We start from the raw sequence: 18,807 nt of genomic DNA on the forward strand, positions 1-18,807 counted from the left end.
TTGGGATTCCCTTCTTGGTTACCGTAAAGACCGCAAGATGCGCAGAAAGTTTTGGAGGACACCAGTCGGTCGTAGTTACTGTAAAAGAGAGTCATACTAGCTTTAATTTTCATGACTGAGGCATGGATTTAGAAATGTTAATCTGTTTGTCTTAAATTCCTTGGTGTTTCCGGAGAAAGCTTTGAGTAAAAACTTCAGATCACACAATTAATTAAAAGAATTACTTTTTTTTTCTAGGAATCAAACAAATAAAATTCAGCATCACATATAATGACAGTTTTCTGTCAAGCAAACTGAGCTGACATGGCTTTCTGTTTTGTTCTTTCTGCAAAATTGGCAAAAATAAATACAAATACAACAACTACAGAGATAACTATTTTATCTTAACAGCAGATGTTGTTAAATGCCTGGTCTCAATTAGTAACACAACCTCAAAATTCACAAAATTTCAGTTAATCTTGCACAAAGAAGTAGGCCACTGCTGCTGCCAGAGGCTTAAGACACCCTTGAGATAGCTATTGTCGTTTTTTAGATGGTGTTCTGATTATCTGGGAAGGATGTGGTTTGGGAAAGTACTGTAAATAAAAGGAAACAGCTCCTTAATTTGTCTAGTCTACTTTTTAGGGTTTATGTCGTTTTCTGCATGCCAACTAACATGAGGCCAAAATAACAGGACAGGTCGGGCCAAGTTTTAGTTAAAGGCTTTTTTTTAATTAATACATAAACATAAACTGCAAAAAGAGATACTATCAGTCAGTATTGAGCATTTAAAAACCTCACAGCCGTTCTAAAATGAAAAGCCGAGGCCTCTTTGCAGCATGTGTACAAAAAACATCAGAGCCCACAGAGATATGACTGTTCAGCAAAGTGACACATAACCAAATCAACAAAGTTTAAGTTATTCAAATAGTCATGAAAGCCATGCAGATGGGACAGAATATGTTACATTCAGCAAGCTGGTAGCATCGAGGTGTAATGAGGCACATTTTATACATTGCTTCACACACGCTTTAAGAATTAATGTCTGCTCAGAACAACATATGTTACAGTTTGCTCGTGTTACTGATGGTATTGCTGGCATAGAAAGATTACGAGCAGAGGAAACAATATACAGCTAAAAGTGATCATTAGTTCTGGTTAGGTTGAAAAGTCACTGCAGCAAAGCTTTTCCCTACTTTAATCAGAGGATAGATATCACTCTATTAAATGATGAAATGTTGAAATGCTTATATAAGATAGTACAGCAATCAAGCCCAGGTTACAATATTAATGCAGATTACCATGTTATTGTAGTTTCAGTTGTTTCTGAGGAAAATCTATATTTCTAAATGTGCTATTGACTCTAAATGTGCTCCATGTCTACTGCAAAAAAAAGAAATATACCTGGCTTTGCTGTACTGTAGCAGTTGTCTCTTACAGCTGTTCATGTTGTGCTTCCATGATCTGCTTGAAACCTGTTTACTGTTTATTGTCTGCAGTTAAGGTGATGGCGCTGATATTTTCTGACAAATGAGAATTGAGCATTAACTTTGAACAGCTTGAAAGTACCTAGGACAAATGGAATTAATCAGTGTTGACTTTGGATCCTAATTCTTCCTTTGCTTTCAAAGTCACAAAGTTTTAAACTTGCAGTGAAAACGTTTTGAGGGCATGAAAGATTTGTCCCTAGCCAGTCAAATGTTAGTTAAGTTCAAAGATGTAAAGTGAATGTCAGATGACTTTTAGTTACAAATTATAAAGCCCCAGCTGACAGAATATAGCTGTAGCTTTATAAGAACTCTCTGGAAGCTGATTTGGTTAGCGTGAAGGGGAGACATCAGGTACCAGAGGAAACAACATTCTGAAGGTCGACTTCTGTCTAACAAACTGGATAGAAAAGCTTTTAAAAATTCATGTTTTGGTTACTAACTGTTCCATGTATTACTACGGTAGTTGGGCAGAAGCTACATGCTCTGAGTACAAATCATTTCCTACAAAAGCTGAATCTTCTTTCTCCAAAATATAGGCTACTGTCTTTTGCAAAAAAGTTTTCTGATGCTAACTTTCAACTTAGCAACTTAGTAACATGTTTCTGCTTTCATATTACAAAGAGGATAGTGCGTTTTCAGTAAGAGTACAGCAGAGGATGGCCTGCTTTGGTGCGGTAGGCAGACGGGATATGAAACTATGATCAAACTAGAGCAGTAAGTATTTAGAATAACCATAAATTATTGCAACAGAGCATTCCACATTTAAACAAAACATAACTCACTCCAAATAAACAGAATATTATGCTCTAGCTTCAACAAAGACCACACAAGAATATTATTAACACAATCTTGGGAAGTATACTGTAGAACTAAATAGGACAGTTTTATACAAGTTTACAAGGCAGGTAGCAGTGCCAGAGCTCATTAAGTCACCGGGCGTGAAAACAGCAACAGAAAACAAATCTGTGTTTGTCACAGCATTAGTTGACCGAGTATTTTTGGGTTAGTACATTCAGAGGAACTCATAAAAAAATTATGATACTTATGATACTTTTAGGCCTGTTGACATTGCCATTGGAAGACTTTCTGCGTCCTTGAAATTTCTGAAAAATGTTGATTGATCAACACATGACAGGATCTCTTCAAGGCAACCGCACAACAAACCAAATGTCCACTATACGTTACTGTTATTCTGCTACTTGCACAGCAGCTGCTTTCTACTGAGCTCATGTTGTGAAGCTTTGATGCGTTAAGTGAATCTTACTTCTAAATCATCATTTAAATGCTTCTCAGCTGATCCACAACTAAAAGAAACAATACAAAGTGAAACCTGGAGGGACATTGTGTTTGGGCCAAAGAAGAAATAAGACTTCTGGATTGTCCTCCTCGTTGTATCATATAGTTGATCCCATAAAAAACAACTAATAGTGGTGTTAGACACTTTAAGGATAGTAGTTATGTTAGTTAGAAAGTGACTTTGCCAAAATAGCAAGTGTGTAACCACTGAGCTAATGTAGTATAAGCTAGGAAATCAGGCTTTAATGCTAGTGCTAGCTGTTGTCTGATTTGGTTTTAAATTAGACTATTTGACTGGAACTATGGCTCCATGTGTCCGCCAGAACTTATTCCTTTTCTCTTTCTGAGTAAATCAATTAAAAATGTTATTGTAATTACAACATTTGGTAAATTAACAATATCCCAACAGCTCAATACAGCAGTATGACATTTTGAAAGGCTTCTCACCCATCACTGGATTGACATCACAGCTACCATGTGAATCTCGCAAATGGCCTGTATAAGTCTGGTTAGCTGTTCAACCCTTTCCACTTGTGTTTCATAGTAAGCTGCTAACAAATCAAAGTTTGTACCTCCTCCAACTTTACAAACAGCAAACTACAGACCTCACAATCCTTAATATTCAGACTAACTCTCCGAAGTATCATGTAAAATGTTTGCGTTTAACCAAACTGCTTTCTGACCTCTTATTGCCTTATATGAGCTGCAGAATTTCTTATTTGGGTCGCAGCATGTAGCATGTGGTTGCATGAGTAACAAAAAGGCGACTGCTGCCAACACTGAGGTCGATTGTTTAAGCAGCAAACTGGTGTTTAAGCACAGACACCACTCAGAGGATTAGAGGATGCTACTTATTTTCATTCTGCATCATGAGTTGGGTGTCTGTGGTGGTGGTTGAGTCCTGTGCTCTGGGAGTCTGGGCACCTTTCTGTTGATATTTGACTGTTTGCTTTCCTCCTTCCATCCTCCATCTTTTCCTTTCCTCCCATCAGTTTTCTCTCTATTCTGTCTGCACAGTTTGAGAGCCCGTGATATGAACACATCCAGGTCAAACAGACGGTCTTTTTGCTTCACAGGAAGAGGCTCCAAGCAGTCATCGTTTACTGGTTGAGTGATAGAAGAAGTTGAAGATAGGGGCTGAGTTTCTGGGGGGGGACTTAGAGGTGAGACGGGGGGAGACCCTGTTTGAGGTGACTGAGGAGGAAGGAGAGAAGTAGGGGATGAAGGGAGAAGCGAAGGAAGAGAGGAGGACAGGGCTGGTGGAAGTGGGCTTAGAGCTCTTTCGCTGTATTCAGCTGATGGATGCCGCAGGACCTCAGTGTAGTGGAAAACTGGGGTTGGGAGGTCAGTTGGGGAAAGAGGAAGAGGAGGAGAGGAGGTGTAGCAGGAGGGTGAGTTTCGCTCCAAAGAAGGACTGGGGCTGGGGGACTGCAAACGATTTTGGGTACTTTCCACCCACCGAGAAATCTCCTGAAACAAATCCCCTGTACCCTCCTCCGCTTCTTGCTCTGCTTCCTCTCCGTTAAGCTCCCCCAGGTCCTCCACACTGCCACCAATAGGACCAACAGGCACAGGCAGGCTGTGAGTGTTACGCTTCCAGTGAGACAGATCCAGGATCAGCTTAGGCTCTGAGTAGTGCTGAGGCTTGCCCTCCCTCCACGCGATTTTATCCAGATAGGAAGGAGAACCCACTTTGTAGTCACAGGAGCGTCCACAGTCCAGATCCCCATAACCCAACGCACAGGCTCTGTCCAGAGAGGAGTGAGAGTTTTCCAGGAAGCGTTCAGCTGAGCTGCTGTGGGAATACTTCCGAGGATCAACCTGCATGGGATTGGAAAGGATAACAAATGAGGAAGAAAGAGTGATGTTTTATGAGTTAAACATAATTTACTCATTCTATTTTGTGCCTCAGTAAAATGTTACAACATTAAGATGAAGAAGAAACCCTCAGCAAGCAAAGTGCATTTACAACATGTACCAACAGCTCGAATGATGCAAGGAATATGTAATTTTTGCATAAACAGTTTCATGAGCAGGATGAGAGAAAATAAATGTTCAGAGAATGGAGGTAAAAGCGGTAAGGGTGTCAAACAGAAAGATCTACTATTAATACAAAATAAATAAAGGATAAAAGACAGAGGAAATATTTCAAAACCACCATCACTTAGAGTTTCACTTCTTTGGAACTAAGACAACAAATATCTCATGAATCAGCTGATTTATTGGCACCTCTAACTACCAGTTCTTACTATGACCACTGGGAAAAATGACAAAACAAAGCCAACCTGGGCTTCCTCTAACAGGGAGGCGGAGCTGGCTCGGGGGTCTCTCTGCACCTCCTCCTCCTCCGTGGTGTCTCCAAGGTCAGAGGTGACACGGTCAGGAGGCATGCAGTGACACCTCCCACTGGACTGTTGCCAGGACACATCTGTTGATAAACTATTCTCATACCTGTGAGAAGGCAGAGATTAGGTATTTCATTAGACTTATTACAAAAGTGCAGAGATCGTTGGTAGAGTATATCTATCTGAAATGGGAATCTTGTATCACGATATTCTTTTTCTTTATTTCAACCTGCCAAAAGGGAATAACAGTCCTAACATGAAATGATCTAACTCTGTAGTTAAGTAAAAAACACAGCCATTACATAGCCAAAATTCATTCTTTAGGCAAATGGTTGCTGTATCACATTATGAGATAATGCAGTCAAATTTTATAATATTAGCATTAGCAATTTTGAGCCATAAATCATTTTCTATGTGAGAGGTTGAATCAATTTGCACTCTCAGATTCTTTTGAGAACAAGTAAAGCACTTGATACCTTCTCTTAAACATTTAAAAGTCAAAATGAGAAATTAGAAAGACATAAAAAAAGAAAAAGAAATAAAGACATAAAATTGTAGTTTTGCATTAATAAGAGCACTACTCTGAGCTACAAGTGGCCTCTGGTTAAAGTACAGGGAAATCTATCTCACCCTCTGTATGCTGATGGTACCATTGGAAGACTACACAATCCAAAACACTCAGGACAAATTTTCAAACCAAGAAATTCTGATTAAGTAAGCATGTAGAAAAGGATCCTGACTCCTCATCATCAGTGTTAAAACCCTGAATGTACTCGCCTCTCCCACTGTATGCTAGAGGCCTGGCTGTTGCTATTACTGAGGCTCTGCTCAGTGATGAGGCTATCCGCCAGCTCGTCCTCGATGCGGAAAGGGTGAGATGAGGTGGGCTCATCCTCTGGACAGGAGTACTGCAGGAGGAAGGGATGTGCCAGTGCTGCTTCAGCTGTCAGACGATCCATGGGGTTAAAGGTCAAGATGCGCTCCAGGAAGTCCACAGCTAAAGAAATAACAAAGATTTACTGTACATTAATGTATTTCTCTTTAAAACTTTCTATTTGATTTCCCTCATTGAATCCCTCATTGGGCTGAATCATGGTTGTTAAACCTCAACCATCTCTACACAGAGAACCTCATTTCTTTAAATTTATTCAAAATTATATATTTTTTAAAGTTTTTTCTTCAGCCATTTTTTCCTTTGTGTGATATCACAGCTGAAGAGAAACAAAATATTTACCATGCATCAGTGCATTTAAGAATACAAATACATACATATCTATATTCTGCTCCATTATCTTTTATATAAACTATAAACATTCTTTTTACTTTATAAGGCTGTGGCTAATGATTTTGACAGTGGTGAAATTATTTGTTTATGTCTAAATGATTTACAAACCTAAAAATAGGGAATGCCACTATTTATCTATCCCAGCCAGAGTTACATACCATAGAAAAAAGCCACTTTGTGAAAATGGTAACTTGATTTCAACTGTCCCCTTTTTTTGTACTGTATGACCTTCCTCTTCTCCCATCAACTCTTTTCCCTCTGCTCACCTTGAGCATCCACTTCAGGCAGCAACTCCGAAAAAGGCTTCTTGACTCTCCACCCATGACTGACGTATGAAGGCATCACCTGGGAGAGGATAACGGGGAGGTTAAACATGGACTCAATTGAATTTCTGTTTTAAATGAAATTGTGGTTAAAACAGGAGACAGACAGGCAGGGCCCTTGTTGGAAGTGGTTTTGTATGCGTTTAACCTTCCCTGCACTTCTCAAGTCTAAAGCGGCAAACAGAACATGACAACGACACCCTGCTACATATTTAAACGGACATATGAGGAGCTGCAGCCACTGAAGCGTCACCTGTAGCAGGTCCTGTCGGTCCTCGTCTCTCAGCACAGGCACTGTGTTCAGAATCAGCTGCATCTGCTCCAGCTCATGGGCTCCTGGGAGAGGAGACCGGCCAATCAGAGACAAGCAGGGGATTGGCAGGGCGGTGGGTTACATAAGCAGAGGGAAAGATGACCAATTAGAGTCACACAGGAATACCAGAGAGGTTTGAGCTGTCAGGTGAAAGAAATGGCAGGGTTAAGAGGGCTCAAAAACTCTGCTAATAGGACCACTCTGCAGTGAACTATTACAGGTTTTCTAGCTGCAAAATGTGGGGAGACTAGAATAATATAGTCTGAATTTTTTTTTTTGCATCTTTACTCCCTGTTATTGTTGTTCTGACTAAGTAGGATTGAATATACCCTTAATAAAGAAGGAATGTTGGGCAGCATTTGTAAAGATTGTGTGTATATCTTGATCATATATTGGCATTTTTTTATTCCAACTATTTCCAAGAATTAAAAATCTTATTTGGATTAGGGTAGTGCAGCTTTTTCAGTCAAGAACTGTCTTTTATGATTATTCCATAAACGATCAGCAGAGGGCGCTAGATTATCATATTCAGCAAAGAGAGGAGCAGTAACTTGAGTGTGTTTGGACGGAGTAAATTGCTCCCACTTCAGTAAACAAAAACATATTGCACCATGTAAACTTAAGCTGCTGAGGGAAAAGCAAGACAAGCATCTCTAAAAGCTGATGTGTGAAAGTCTGGCACAGATAAAACCACAGGGGGACGGATGACGCTGTGAGTTTACAGCATCGTGTCTCTCATGTCTCCTGTGGTGTAGAGGGCTGGTGGAGGTCAAATAAGGCCTATCAGAGGGAGCTACATCAGCTTCAGACAGCAAGATTTTCTCTATCATCATTGTTATTCTGGTCAGGCAAAGAAGTAGCCTGCAGAAAGAGAATAGAGGATCTTTGGAGGAGGACACTGCGAAGAAAGACTCTCCTCAGCTTTCAGATGATGTCACCTTGTAAGGGAGACTCAGAGCACTTGTTTTGCATCTCTGCTGGACAGAAATTAACATAATAACACAATTCACGTTATTAATGCCATTAAACGAAACATTTGGCTACTCAGAGGCCTGTTTCCAGACGTGTCTATGCAAGAGTACTTGGTTCATTTTTCAAAAAATTGCATGTAAATCTTTAATTCAGCATAACCTGCAAGATAAATTTCATTTGAATCATTTTGCATATATTAAAAATGTCCTTTTTGGGTGCCAAATCAAATTTGCAGATATGCCAGCTAATGAATGGTGAAACTGCCAGTTCTATGAAAACAAATTTCTGAGGAAGATACTGCAGGATTTTTTGTAACAAGATGTTTCTGCTGAATACAAATGATGTGATCACGTTTTATTATATCATCACTTTGATAATCACGAGTTCCTGCTGTACAAGGATGATGTGATTTCAACAAAGAGAGTATAAAAGACAGAGGTGTACCTGCAAACAGCATACGCCCTGTAAGCATCTCTGCCAGGATGCAGCCAGCAGCCCACATGTCGATAGCCTTAGTGTAGTTGTTGGGGGACAGGAGCAGACGGGGGGAACAGTACCATTTAGTCACCAGACCCTCTGACAGATAGCCCTGGAGCAGAAGGAGAAAGAGGTGAAGACTGAAGAATTTACATTGTGCTACTATTACAGAAAACGGTGCAATGAATAGGCTTGTTATCTGGTTTGTCTTTCAGAAGTGTGAACAGGATCATAACAATAAAGCTTCCAGTGTGTTTGACTTTGAAAGCACTGTTAAATCAGTAACATTGTGAGGTACTAAAAAAGGACCCTCAGCCCACAGGAGACGTTTTGATTTACAACCAAACACTCAGTAATTTACGGGAAAGATGGAAAGAGGCTTCTGGAAAAACTGAGCAGTGAAAATGTTTCCCTACACCTCTACCTGAAGAGTTTCTCTGAGTCTTTAATGCCCGGCTCTGTAACAACACACATCCTCTTTGTCAGGGCTGCTTGTATGAAGCTTTGTTCTGTTTTTACTTTTGTAAATGTAGATCCCTGACAATAACACTGAAGACACTGTGCATGGAAATGAGCTCCGGCCAAGCTTATTACCATACAAGCTACATGTATTTATAATGAGATGTTTCTTTTTCTGCTGCTGTTTTTGGTGCACCTTCAACTTTAAATGACACTCAATCTCTCACTCTCTGCACTCACTTCATAACCTTTCTGTACCTGGCCTGGTGTCTCTCCTAAGGCATGTCTAACTGAGCCTCTTGACCTCCTTCACAGCTATGACATTAGATGGCTTTAGACTGTTTCAATGAACTGCCATTTGACTTCTGTAAATTGCCTCACAGGGAGACTTAAGAAGTCCTTTTTTGTCTAAATAGCATCTAAAATTTTATGGTTGATAGAGGCCTCCTTGTCCCTTTATATCTGTTATTTCTGCAGAATTACTCCATCCAGGCTTATTCCATGTAGACAGCGTACGTTTCACAGTGATGCAGATGAGTTTTCACACTCCAAATGGAGGTTAGGAAAGCTCTCTGATCTTTTTGACACCATTTAATTTGTATTTCATCACCTGTCACACCAGTGTTAACACAAGCTCTTTTATTTAAAAAAAAAAAAAAAATGCCTTGGATTCTGTCGATCAACAGGTTCAGGACATGACTCATTGCCTTTATTCATTGTTGGCCTCCCACAGCAAAGTTCCCACTTCCAGCTCTGTGCCCTCACATAGAAGTCAGCTCGGATGAAATGGTTCTGAAATTGCAAAATAGCAGGTTTCTTCTGTTACACTGAATTAGTGCAGCCTCTCTGCCCTCACTGCACCGTACACGCTGCCCTCTCTCCTCTCCATGGCCTCCCTGTTCTCCTCTGAGTGCCAGCAGATGACGGAGCAGAAACTGAAGCTGAGTACCCACTGATAGAGTGATGTGACTCACCTCGTCTTACACCTGCTGGTCTCTCTTTACTGAATTCAATATTAAACTGAGCGGGAAAAAACATGTTAAACAACTTCCTGTTTCTCCTTCCTCTTCTTAACCCACAACCTTTTCCCTCCTTTCATCATCTCCCATCTCCCCCTTCATGCATTCCCTCAATCCCTTCACCTCACTGTTTCTTTCCGTCAACATCCGCAGCCAGGACTGTCTCCTTTGCCTCTCCTCTCTTCTTTTCTTCACGCTTCACCCCATCTGTCTTTCCACCACCATGCTTGCTTCACCTCCCTTCACACCTTTTTCATCCCTCCTTCTCTTTTCTCCAGCTATAGTTCCACCTGTCTTCTCCTTCTGTATCTTTTCCTTCTTATTCCCCCTTCTTGTTCACCTTTCCTCTCCTCTTCTCTCTGTCCTCCATCCTGGTCATGAATAATTTTTGAGCAGATTCAGCGCCGCCTCAGCAGACGGCATTCAGCCGCAGACTCTGAAAAAAAAGGAGGACTTTTCCCCTCTTCCTCTTCCTTGTGGTGTCGTCTGGAAACATCATCACACCTATTGTTGTTTGTGTTTTCTGGTTTCCTTTTCTCTCCTCTCAAGTAAATGTTGGTGGGTGCAGTCAGAGGAGCACATTTAGACGGCTCCACAAACATCCATGTATTGATGCAGTGTCAGAGTGTGCTGTGAAAATGCTGAAATAAAAAATAGACCATGATGTGGAAGGAGATGTAGGAGGGATTTCTTTGAAGAGGTGAGAAATAAAAATCCAAACTTGAATATGTTGCTGCCAAAAATTACACAATAAAAACCTGATCAAGATCTAATGTGATGCACGGCTTCTGTTTAAGAGCAATATACAGTAAATTAGACATAAAACTGAGGCTAGTTTTATTCAAGGTCCAACATGACAACTAAATAATTATATATTATTATATTTATCTTTATTTAAAAAGTACTTTTTGAATGGAGTACTGGGTAGTTACTTACCCATGGTGCTGGAGGTGCAAGGATTAAAATATGCACCACAAATGATGCACATATTCCCAAACTAGTTGTTGTAATTCAACAGAAATAATGTGTAAAGCAATTTTGACTCTGCATCTATCCGGAGTGAAGTGACCTAATATTTTTGCAGCATTTTCTGTCAGGATTGTACTAAATAGATGGTGTCTGCACATTTAAGTCAGAGATACTTGTTATTATGTGTCAAATAAGGATTTAACTGATAGTAATGAGTAAAAAAAGAAAAATGTCTTAATAAGTTACTTAAAACAAATGTAATGCTTTTTTCAAACAACTTATTTGACATTTATAACTTATATGATACACAATTTAAATTTGGACCTGTCATTTAAATGAAGTGTAATAAGATATTTTGACAACGACGATATGCAATTTTTGCGATTCGATTGTATTACGATTTTTGGGGTGCTGCTTCAATTTAAATTGCGATTCTTCAATGTTTACATTTTGAGGTGTTTTTTTTAACACCAGACCATGTGAAAAATTAAATTATGATGATAATGTCTACAGGCTATATCAGGAGCCATATCTTCTGATAAAATGTGCATCACTAGAGTCAGAAAGAAACATTTCCCCCTCTGCTGGAGAAAAGTGGCAACTTTTTTCCAATCCAGTTAATAGATAAAGACTAAAATGAAGTATTTGAATTTCAAAAAACCAAAAAAAAGATTTTTTTGAAAAGGAATCCTGATTTTGATATTTTTAAACAAAAAACTCTGATATCGATTTTTGATTTTTTTCTCCCACCCATAGACTGAGATGGATTCAGTTAAGATTTGAGTGTTTTAGCAGTGTAGATAGATTTTTGTATCAGCTTGCTGTCATTCAGTTCATAACATTTTAGTAACTGATTGTAAAAACTTCTCAAGAGAGAAAACAAAAGATCTCAGTTACTATGACATAATGACATGAAGGTACATGTAACTTACATGTCACTTTGTAGCCCTGAACATTTCCATCACAGCAGAATTGAGTACAGCCCACCATCCATTACCACAGAATGTAGGAAAAAACAGCTCTTTGGCTCTGCATTATTAAATAAGAGAGATGATGCTAGCACATTCACTGCAGGCATCTGCTTCAGTGTCAACACTGCAAACAGCACAGCATCATCTTACAAACACACACGCACACACATACACACACACACACACACACACACACACACACACACACACACACACACACACACACACACACACACACACACACACACACACACACATATGCGCACAAACAACCCTGTTAATACAGTTTTATGTAAATTTACAATGAGAAACTGATGTTCTGCAGTCTAGCACACACACACACACACACACACACACACACACACACACACACACACACACACACACACACACACACACACACACACAGGCTGGGACAGACGATCAACTATCAGCAGTCAGTTGAAAGTGTAGGAGTGTGACGTGCAGCCAGCACTCCTATTGGTTATTAATGCAGCCCCTGTTATCAAAGCAGCAGAGACTCTGTGAAATGAAGAGACTGATACTGCAGCACCAGAAGAGGGAAAACATAATCTGTGGCAACTCAATGCAGACTTTACTGTGGCATTTATTATACAATAAATCAACAATGCTACCACATGACATGCATGATGCAAAAAATGGGATAAAATATGTATAATCTATCTATCTATCTATCTATCTATCTATCTATCTATCTATCTATCTATCTATCTATCTATCTATCTATCTATCTATCTATCTATCTATCTATCTATCTATCTATCCATCCATCCATCCATCCATCCATCCATCCATCCATCCATCCATCCATCCATCCATCCATCCATCCATCCATCCATCCATCCATGTCAGTGCATGAGATGAACATTGTGTTCTCTGACAGATAGTACACTCTGAAGATACTCTGTGTGAGAGCACAAAAAAGGTAGAAGAGAAGAGATAGTAACATAACATATCAAGAAAGACATCAACCTTGTTTCTTCTGTCCAGCCTGACCCAGACATCGCTCCCTCTTCCACTTTTAAATCTTTCCTCCCTCTCCTTTTCTTATTCTCATTTGTACTCTCATTCACTTTCCTTCTTTTATCCCTTCCTTTGCCTTTGTTCCTTTCCCCTCCACTTCTTCCACCCTCCTTTTTGTACTCCTCATCTGTTCTCTGTCTCCCCCTCGCCACCCCCTCCTAACGCACCTCCTGTGTCTGCACCCAGCTGATCCCCGGTCCCGTGTTCTGAGCTGACAAAGATCGCCTTTCACCAGAGCTCCTCTCCACATGCACAGGTCCACACACATACACATACACACACACACACACACACACACACACACACACACACACACACACACACACACACACACACACACACACACACACACACACACACACACACACATCCTGCCCTGCTAGTGTTACAGTAATGCTGTGGGATCTTCATGCATAATAGAGCAGCACAATGGGGCAGTAAATTGTTACATTCATCTCTCAGAAGCCTTCATATACAATAGAGGAGGTAATCACAGGTTTGATTAGCACAGAACTTAAAACAAGGTTTGACAGAAAGATTTTTAACACATGAAAGTTTCTGGTAGGGAGAGGAAATAAGTGAAGGAACGAGGTGAGAGATGAATGACACAAAGCCCCTTGAGTTTCTTACCGGCCTAGCAGAATTTCATGACATGATTAAAGATTCTTCTACCAATCAGTGCCAAAGGCAAAGAATTGATTATTGATGTAACTTCTGCTTATAACCTGTTGTTTATTCTTTAAAGCTCTAGTAGGAAACTTTTGGCGCCCCGTATGGACATAGATGCTTAAAGGCATAAAGTTTTTATATCTTTACTCTATGTTGATAAAAAATGATAAATAAAATAATGATACTAAAGAATGCATTCTTTATTAAGAACAACTCTTGTCATTTTAAGTTAATTAGGATTACATTAAAATGAGTTATGGATTTCTTTTAGCACTTACTGTGTATCATGGATGTTTACAGGAATTGTTTTACAGTTTTTCTCAGTTGCTTTGATTCATTTCTCAGATCAGAATTGAAATTCTCAAAACTACTTGTTCAATCTTCACATCTTTGCGTCAAAATGGGTTATCATGGGTCTCTGTTGAAAAGTCTCACCACCCACAACATTTAGTCATTAGTTCATCCAATTAGTCTTTACATGCAAAACGGTCGAACAAGTTATCATAATATGTCAAGCATCTTTCCACACATCCCTATTAGACTTTTTGTCTAAATCTGTCTGGGTTGGTAAATTGCTCCCTGGACAAGCTTGACTTTCTCTAACAAATGGAAATATGTGATGCATCAGATCGACCAATGATCAACCAGTTTTCTGAAATAGCTCAAAGTTTTATCTCATGAATCATCAACTGGCAAGTATGTGTACTTTCCTCTGTACAGACAGTGGCAACAAATTTCCTGTAAAAGGACAGTAGAGATCTATCACACCTGTGGACCATGTTCACGCTCATAAGCTTACGATGGCTGAGGTTGGTTGAAAGATGCAGCCAAAAGTTGGGAAAACAACTGTGTCCTCACTCATTCAGATTTTTTTGTGGACAGATCTTTGTTGTGATGTGGATGAGGATTTGTGGCCCAGCATACAGGAATATAAGGAGGTGTAGGAAGACTGCACTGTGCTGCAATTTCCACAGCACTGCATGTATATTTTTCCCAAAAGAGACTTTCCTATGTTTATCACAATGATGGGGTCAGTCAACAAATTACAGCACAAACAGTGAAGGTGAAAATGTGAAATTTTGTCCAGTCTCTTGCAATCAATCCCCCCACACACTAAGATGTAACTTACAATTTACAACAACTGTCATCAAAATTTTAGGCATAGTTTACATCGGAACATCCTTCCAGAGTAAACTTATATTAACAACATGACTAAGCAATTTGACTGTCCAATCCGTACACAATGACATGAGGACTTGACATTCTGATGCACTGACATGTTCACTGACACAGATGTTTACTTTTGAGGGATGAACTTAGGAGGTCCAATCTCTGCCACGCTGCCATCCTCTCACACCCAGTCACTCACCAGCATCCACCTCGGGCCTCAAGCCTTCTACCCGCATCTCAGCTCAGGTTTCCCTCCCACACCACGGACCCCGGACTCCTCTCCTCAACCCTTCTTCCCTCTAATAATAAATTCACTTAACCTGCTTTATCTGCCTCCAGTATCTGCTTTCGGGTCCAATCCAAAACAACTGGTTACAAACCTTTACAACAACTTTGTGAACCATCAGTTGGAGAGTCAAAGTCTGAATCCTCCAGGGATGCAATGGGTGTTAAAGTTACTGTACAAAAGTGATCAGTATCAGCACTAATGGTCTGTCTCCTGTTTTAGGCCACAAAGAGATAATTAGTGAATTTAATTGTTTCATTCTTCAGGTGAGAATTCCTCATTGGAGCTTTTGGATGAAACTTTTTTGTGCTGCTGTCTGACTAGGGCTACTTTGATAAGGATGTCTTGAACATTTTTGATGAAATTCAGGATAAATAAGCACAACTATTTCACAACATGTAACAGGAGATGTCTATCAGAAAAACAAAGATGGTTGGGTATTCTTCGGTAGCAGCAGAAGTTTAGTCGCCCCTAATCTACGGTTTTGAAATTTTGAAACCCCTGTTGATGTTAGTCAAAATCACATAAAAATTGGAGATTTTCAAGATTTCATATCAAGTGCTGCTTCATTTTTGAAGCACACAATATTTTCACAGACCTACTGCTGTAACACAGGACTGTTCTTCAGCATCCGAGCATACAGTGTATCCATTATCACAGTGAGACAAGGGGTTGTGCTCTGCTGTCTGCTAACCACACAGGGTTGTGGCTCGAAGAGCCGCTGATAACAGCCCTACCTCAAAGGGAGGGAGCAGAGATAATGTTCAATATTACAAAACTCTCTCTAGATTCATCCATCAACAGCAGAGCAGCCTACGCTGACTCAGAGCAATGAGCAGAGAGAAAAATCCTCCTCTACTCTGCTGACTTGAATATTTATGGTTTGATTAATCTCTGTAGAGCAGTAATCAAAGGCTAAATCAGAGCTGCCAATGTGAACCGGGATTGGACTTTTATGTTGGATGTTCTCTGAAGATTATGGATTATGAAATTAATATATAATTTGTAAGTGAGCAACAGTAGCCTACAGAGAGTAATGATCACAGGCATCTGCAAAACTTACATGCCCCCAAAAACATCAGTAAGTAAGTAATTAGAGTGAAGCTGAAATGTTTGTGCAAGTGATGCTGATTTTTCATGCTTTAATGTTTATGTCATCATCAGCAGTCTCAAATACTTCCCTCGCAGATGTGCATTTATAAGATAATCTCAGAGCCTGAAGTAAAACCGTGTTTGCATGGATTTTTAATCCATTAAATGCTGGAGAGTATGTACAGAATGTGATTTTGCTTTGTAGCATAAAGCCTCTGTAAGACTAAAAAAGTGAGAGATAACACTAGTTTTGCATTTGCACAGCTTTCTCACCTTATGAGAGTAGTGAGGGTCAACTATCCTGGCCAGCCCAAAGTCCCCGATCTTCAGCAACAGTTGGTCAGTGTTGATAAATACGTTGGCGGGCTTCAGGTCTCTGTGCAGGACGTTGGCTGAGTGGATGAACTTTAGTCCCCGCAGCAGCTGGTAGAACAGCAGAGTGGCGTGACCTGTTCAAAGTCAAACGACAGATATCAGGATACATCCTGCTGCTTATGTTCTCACTCCTGTAATTACTGTAAAAGTGCTTCATCATTATTCAGCGAGGAGCAAAAACCTGCATTAAATATGTTTTTTGGCCCTTATTAAAACTATCAGCAGTCACATCATCATATGCACACATCTGATAGAATTCACATTAACTTTTTGTTACTTAACTGTCTCCAAAACAAAGAAAAGAATTAGCAATCACCATGTTCATGAGAATAAAAACAAACACTCATAAGCACGAAAGTAAGAAGGTAATGTGATTTTGCAAAGGGAGAACTGTGGATGGGGTCTCTGTGGATGGTTACTTAATCCAGTGAATCACAATGTAAACACAGCTAGCAGTGCAGCAAAAATAACTCATTACAATAAAATTTTATGACTCAAAGTGTCAGAAATGAAAGAAACAAATACTTCTAGTTATATCTGGAGCTCTTGTTTCTCATACCCGTCTGTAATGGTCCTTGTTCTAGTAGCCGAGCCAGGTCAGTCTCCATGCACTCCTGGACGATGTACAAGGCACTCAGCTGGGTCGGGTCTCTGGGTAGGGGTCGTCCGTATGGTGCCAATACCTCATGTACCCTCACCACATTCTCATGGTGCAGCCGGTGTGTGATTTTAACCTCCCGCAGGGCGTGTTTCACTGTCACAGCGTCACGCATCAACAGCTTTTTAATTGCCACTCGCTGCCCAGTGCGCTGGTCCAAGGCTGAGAGCACAAGCCCTGTGACTCCCATACCCAGAGGTTGGAGGTCAACAAAGTGGCCGCCCAGGTCAAAGCCATGGGGGAAGAAGGGGGTGCTGTGTCTGGCCATGGAAGATCTCTCTGGAGGACTGAAAGTAGATTCCTTGAGACTGATGGACCCCTTAAATACTGAGTTTTAAGAGTCTTGTTTTGATTGTGCTGGTATCAGGAAAACCTTAACTGGAGGCCTGTTTCTCTCTACGTAGCTGGTGAATGAAGATTTCTGTTGCCATGTTGATCTCAATTCATTATAGCAACTAATACAAGTGGTTGGCAGTTGTGGGGGCCTGTAAAAAGTTCAAGTACAGATTATTTTATGCAGAACTTGGGCCCAGACTCTCAAACTGTGCTCCGGACTTCAGGCAGGTTAGAGAAGGAGTTATTTCCTTCAGGCATTAGAAGTTTCTTTGTGCACCATGTTCTCCCCCTCTTCTCTTTCTGTGTGGGCAGAGCTTGATTGAATCATCCTTACACTGAAGCAGCAGAAAGTTAATGTGCTCCTGAACACTGCAACTGAGCTGTTTGGGACAAAGACTGCCAGAGAAAGAAGCAACTTATGTGAGAAAAAATGAACATGTTAGAGGTCTTTGTTGCTGCAGTTAATGATTTAGTAATCCATCTAATACATTTAAGAAAAGGAGATTTTTCCTTCAAACTCCTCCTCTTTACACTTCATGATTTCTCTCTGATCCATTGATGTTTTCTGAGGATGTGTTCAGCTGCAGCAGGAATGCTCCTCTGATCTTTCACTGTATCCTCTTCACGCATAGAAAGTCAGAACATCAGTGAGTCTTATTAATACTACCCAGGGCAGGGGTATCCATAGAAACAGCCCTCTGTGTGGCTGATCCTGCTCTTACATGGGTAGATGCATCATGGGACAGCAGCAGCAGCAGGCAGGCAGAAGGGTGCTGGGCTCTGCGCTCCCCTCTCTCATTCTCTGCACGCTCAGCTGTGTTTGTCATAAGACTGTAATCCTCATCGACCAGTCCAAGCCTTCGATAGCAAACCCAAAGAGGAGGAAGAGGAGGAGGTGGGGTTATGTGAGTTTAAATTCAATGAAGCTGTAGGCTCCTCCTCTTCTTCCATGATACCAGAGAGAGTCTCAATCAGTCAGTCGGACAAATTCATTCAGAGCAAGATCCACAGTTGGACAGCGGACAAATCCCGGACCGTGCTCCTCTCTCTGTGTGTATGAGCGCGAGTTTAATCCCTCTGTTAATCTGCTTCCTGTTGCGGTCTCATGAATGTAGGGATTTCAGCATCAGGCAATGGTCACTGTGGAAAAAGATAGTGCTATTAGCTGTGTCGCTCCACTCATCAGTTGCTGATACTGGGGAAGAAAAGAGGGGATGGGAAGCACAGGGAAGATAGCAACAGAGCCAGTGAGTTAAGAGGGGCACTGTCACAAGAGAGT

The 18,807-nt window shown here is 40.5% G+C and overlaps 1 protein-coding gene across 2 annotated transcripts in view; it reads right to left on the reverse strand.

The window, feature by feature from the left end:
* Positions 1-689: 689 nt before the first annotated feature.
* Positions 690-18,807, reverse strand: part of mapk4 (mitogen-activated protein kinase 4) — a 19,703-nt gene continuing 1,585 nt past the window's right edge. For both annotated transcript variants that reach the window (XM_074670153.1, XM_074670154.1), the window contains exons 2-9: positions 17,094-18,668; positions 16,433-16,608; positions 8,448-8,592; positions 6,972-7,054; positions 6,662-6,740; positions 5,888-6,107; positions 5,051-5,216; positions 690-4,586 (exon numbers count right to left, since the gene is read on the reverse strand). In XM_074670153.1, coding sequence (XP_074526254.1) covers positions 3,633-4,586; positions 5,051-5,216; positions 5,888-6,107; positions 6,662-6,740; positions 6,972-7,054; positions 8,448-8,592; positions 16,433-16,608; positions 17,094-17,460 — 2,190 coding nt within the window. In that variant the 5' untranslated portion in view covers positions 17,461-18,668 and the 3' untranslated portion in view covers positions 690-3,632. The remainder of the gene's footprint in view (positions 4,587-5,050; positions 5,217-5,887; positions 6,108-6,661; positions 6,741-6,971; positions 7,055-8,447; positions 8,593-16,432; positions 16,609-17,093; positions 18,669-18,807) is intronic.

This window comes from Halichoeres trimaculatus, unplaced genomic scaffold (genome assembly GCF_033239565.1).
Source record: "Halichoeres trimaculatus isolate MK-OKI-2021-1 unplaced genomic scaffold, fHalTri1.1 fHalTri1_scaffold_5, whole genome shotgun sequence".
In the NCBI taxonomy this organism is placed as follows: Eukaryota; Metazoa; Chordata; class Actinopteri; order Labriformes; family Labridae; genus Halichoeres; species Halichoeres trimaculatus.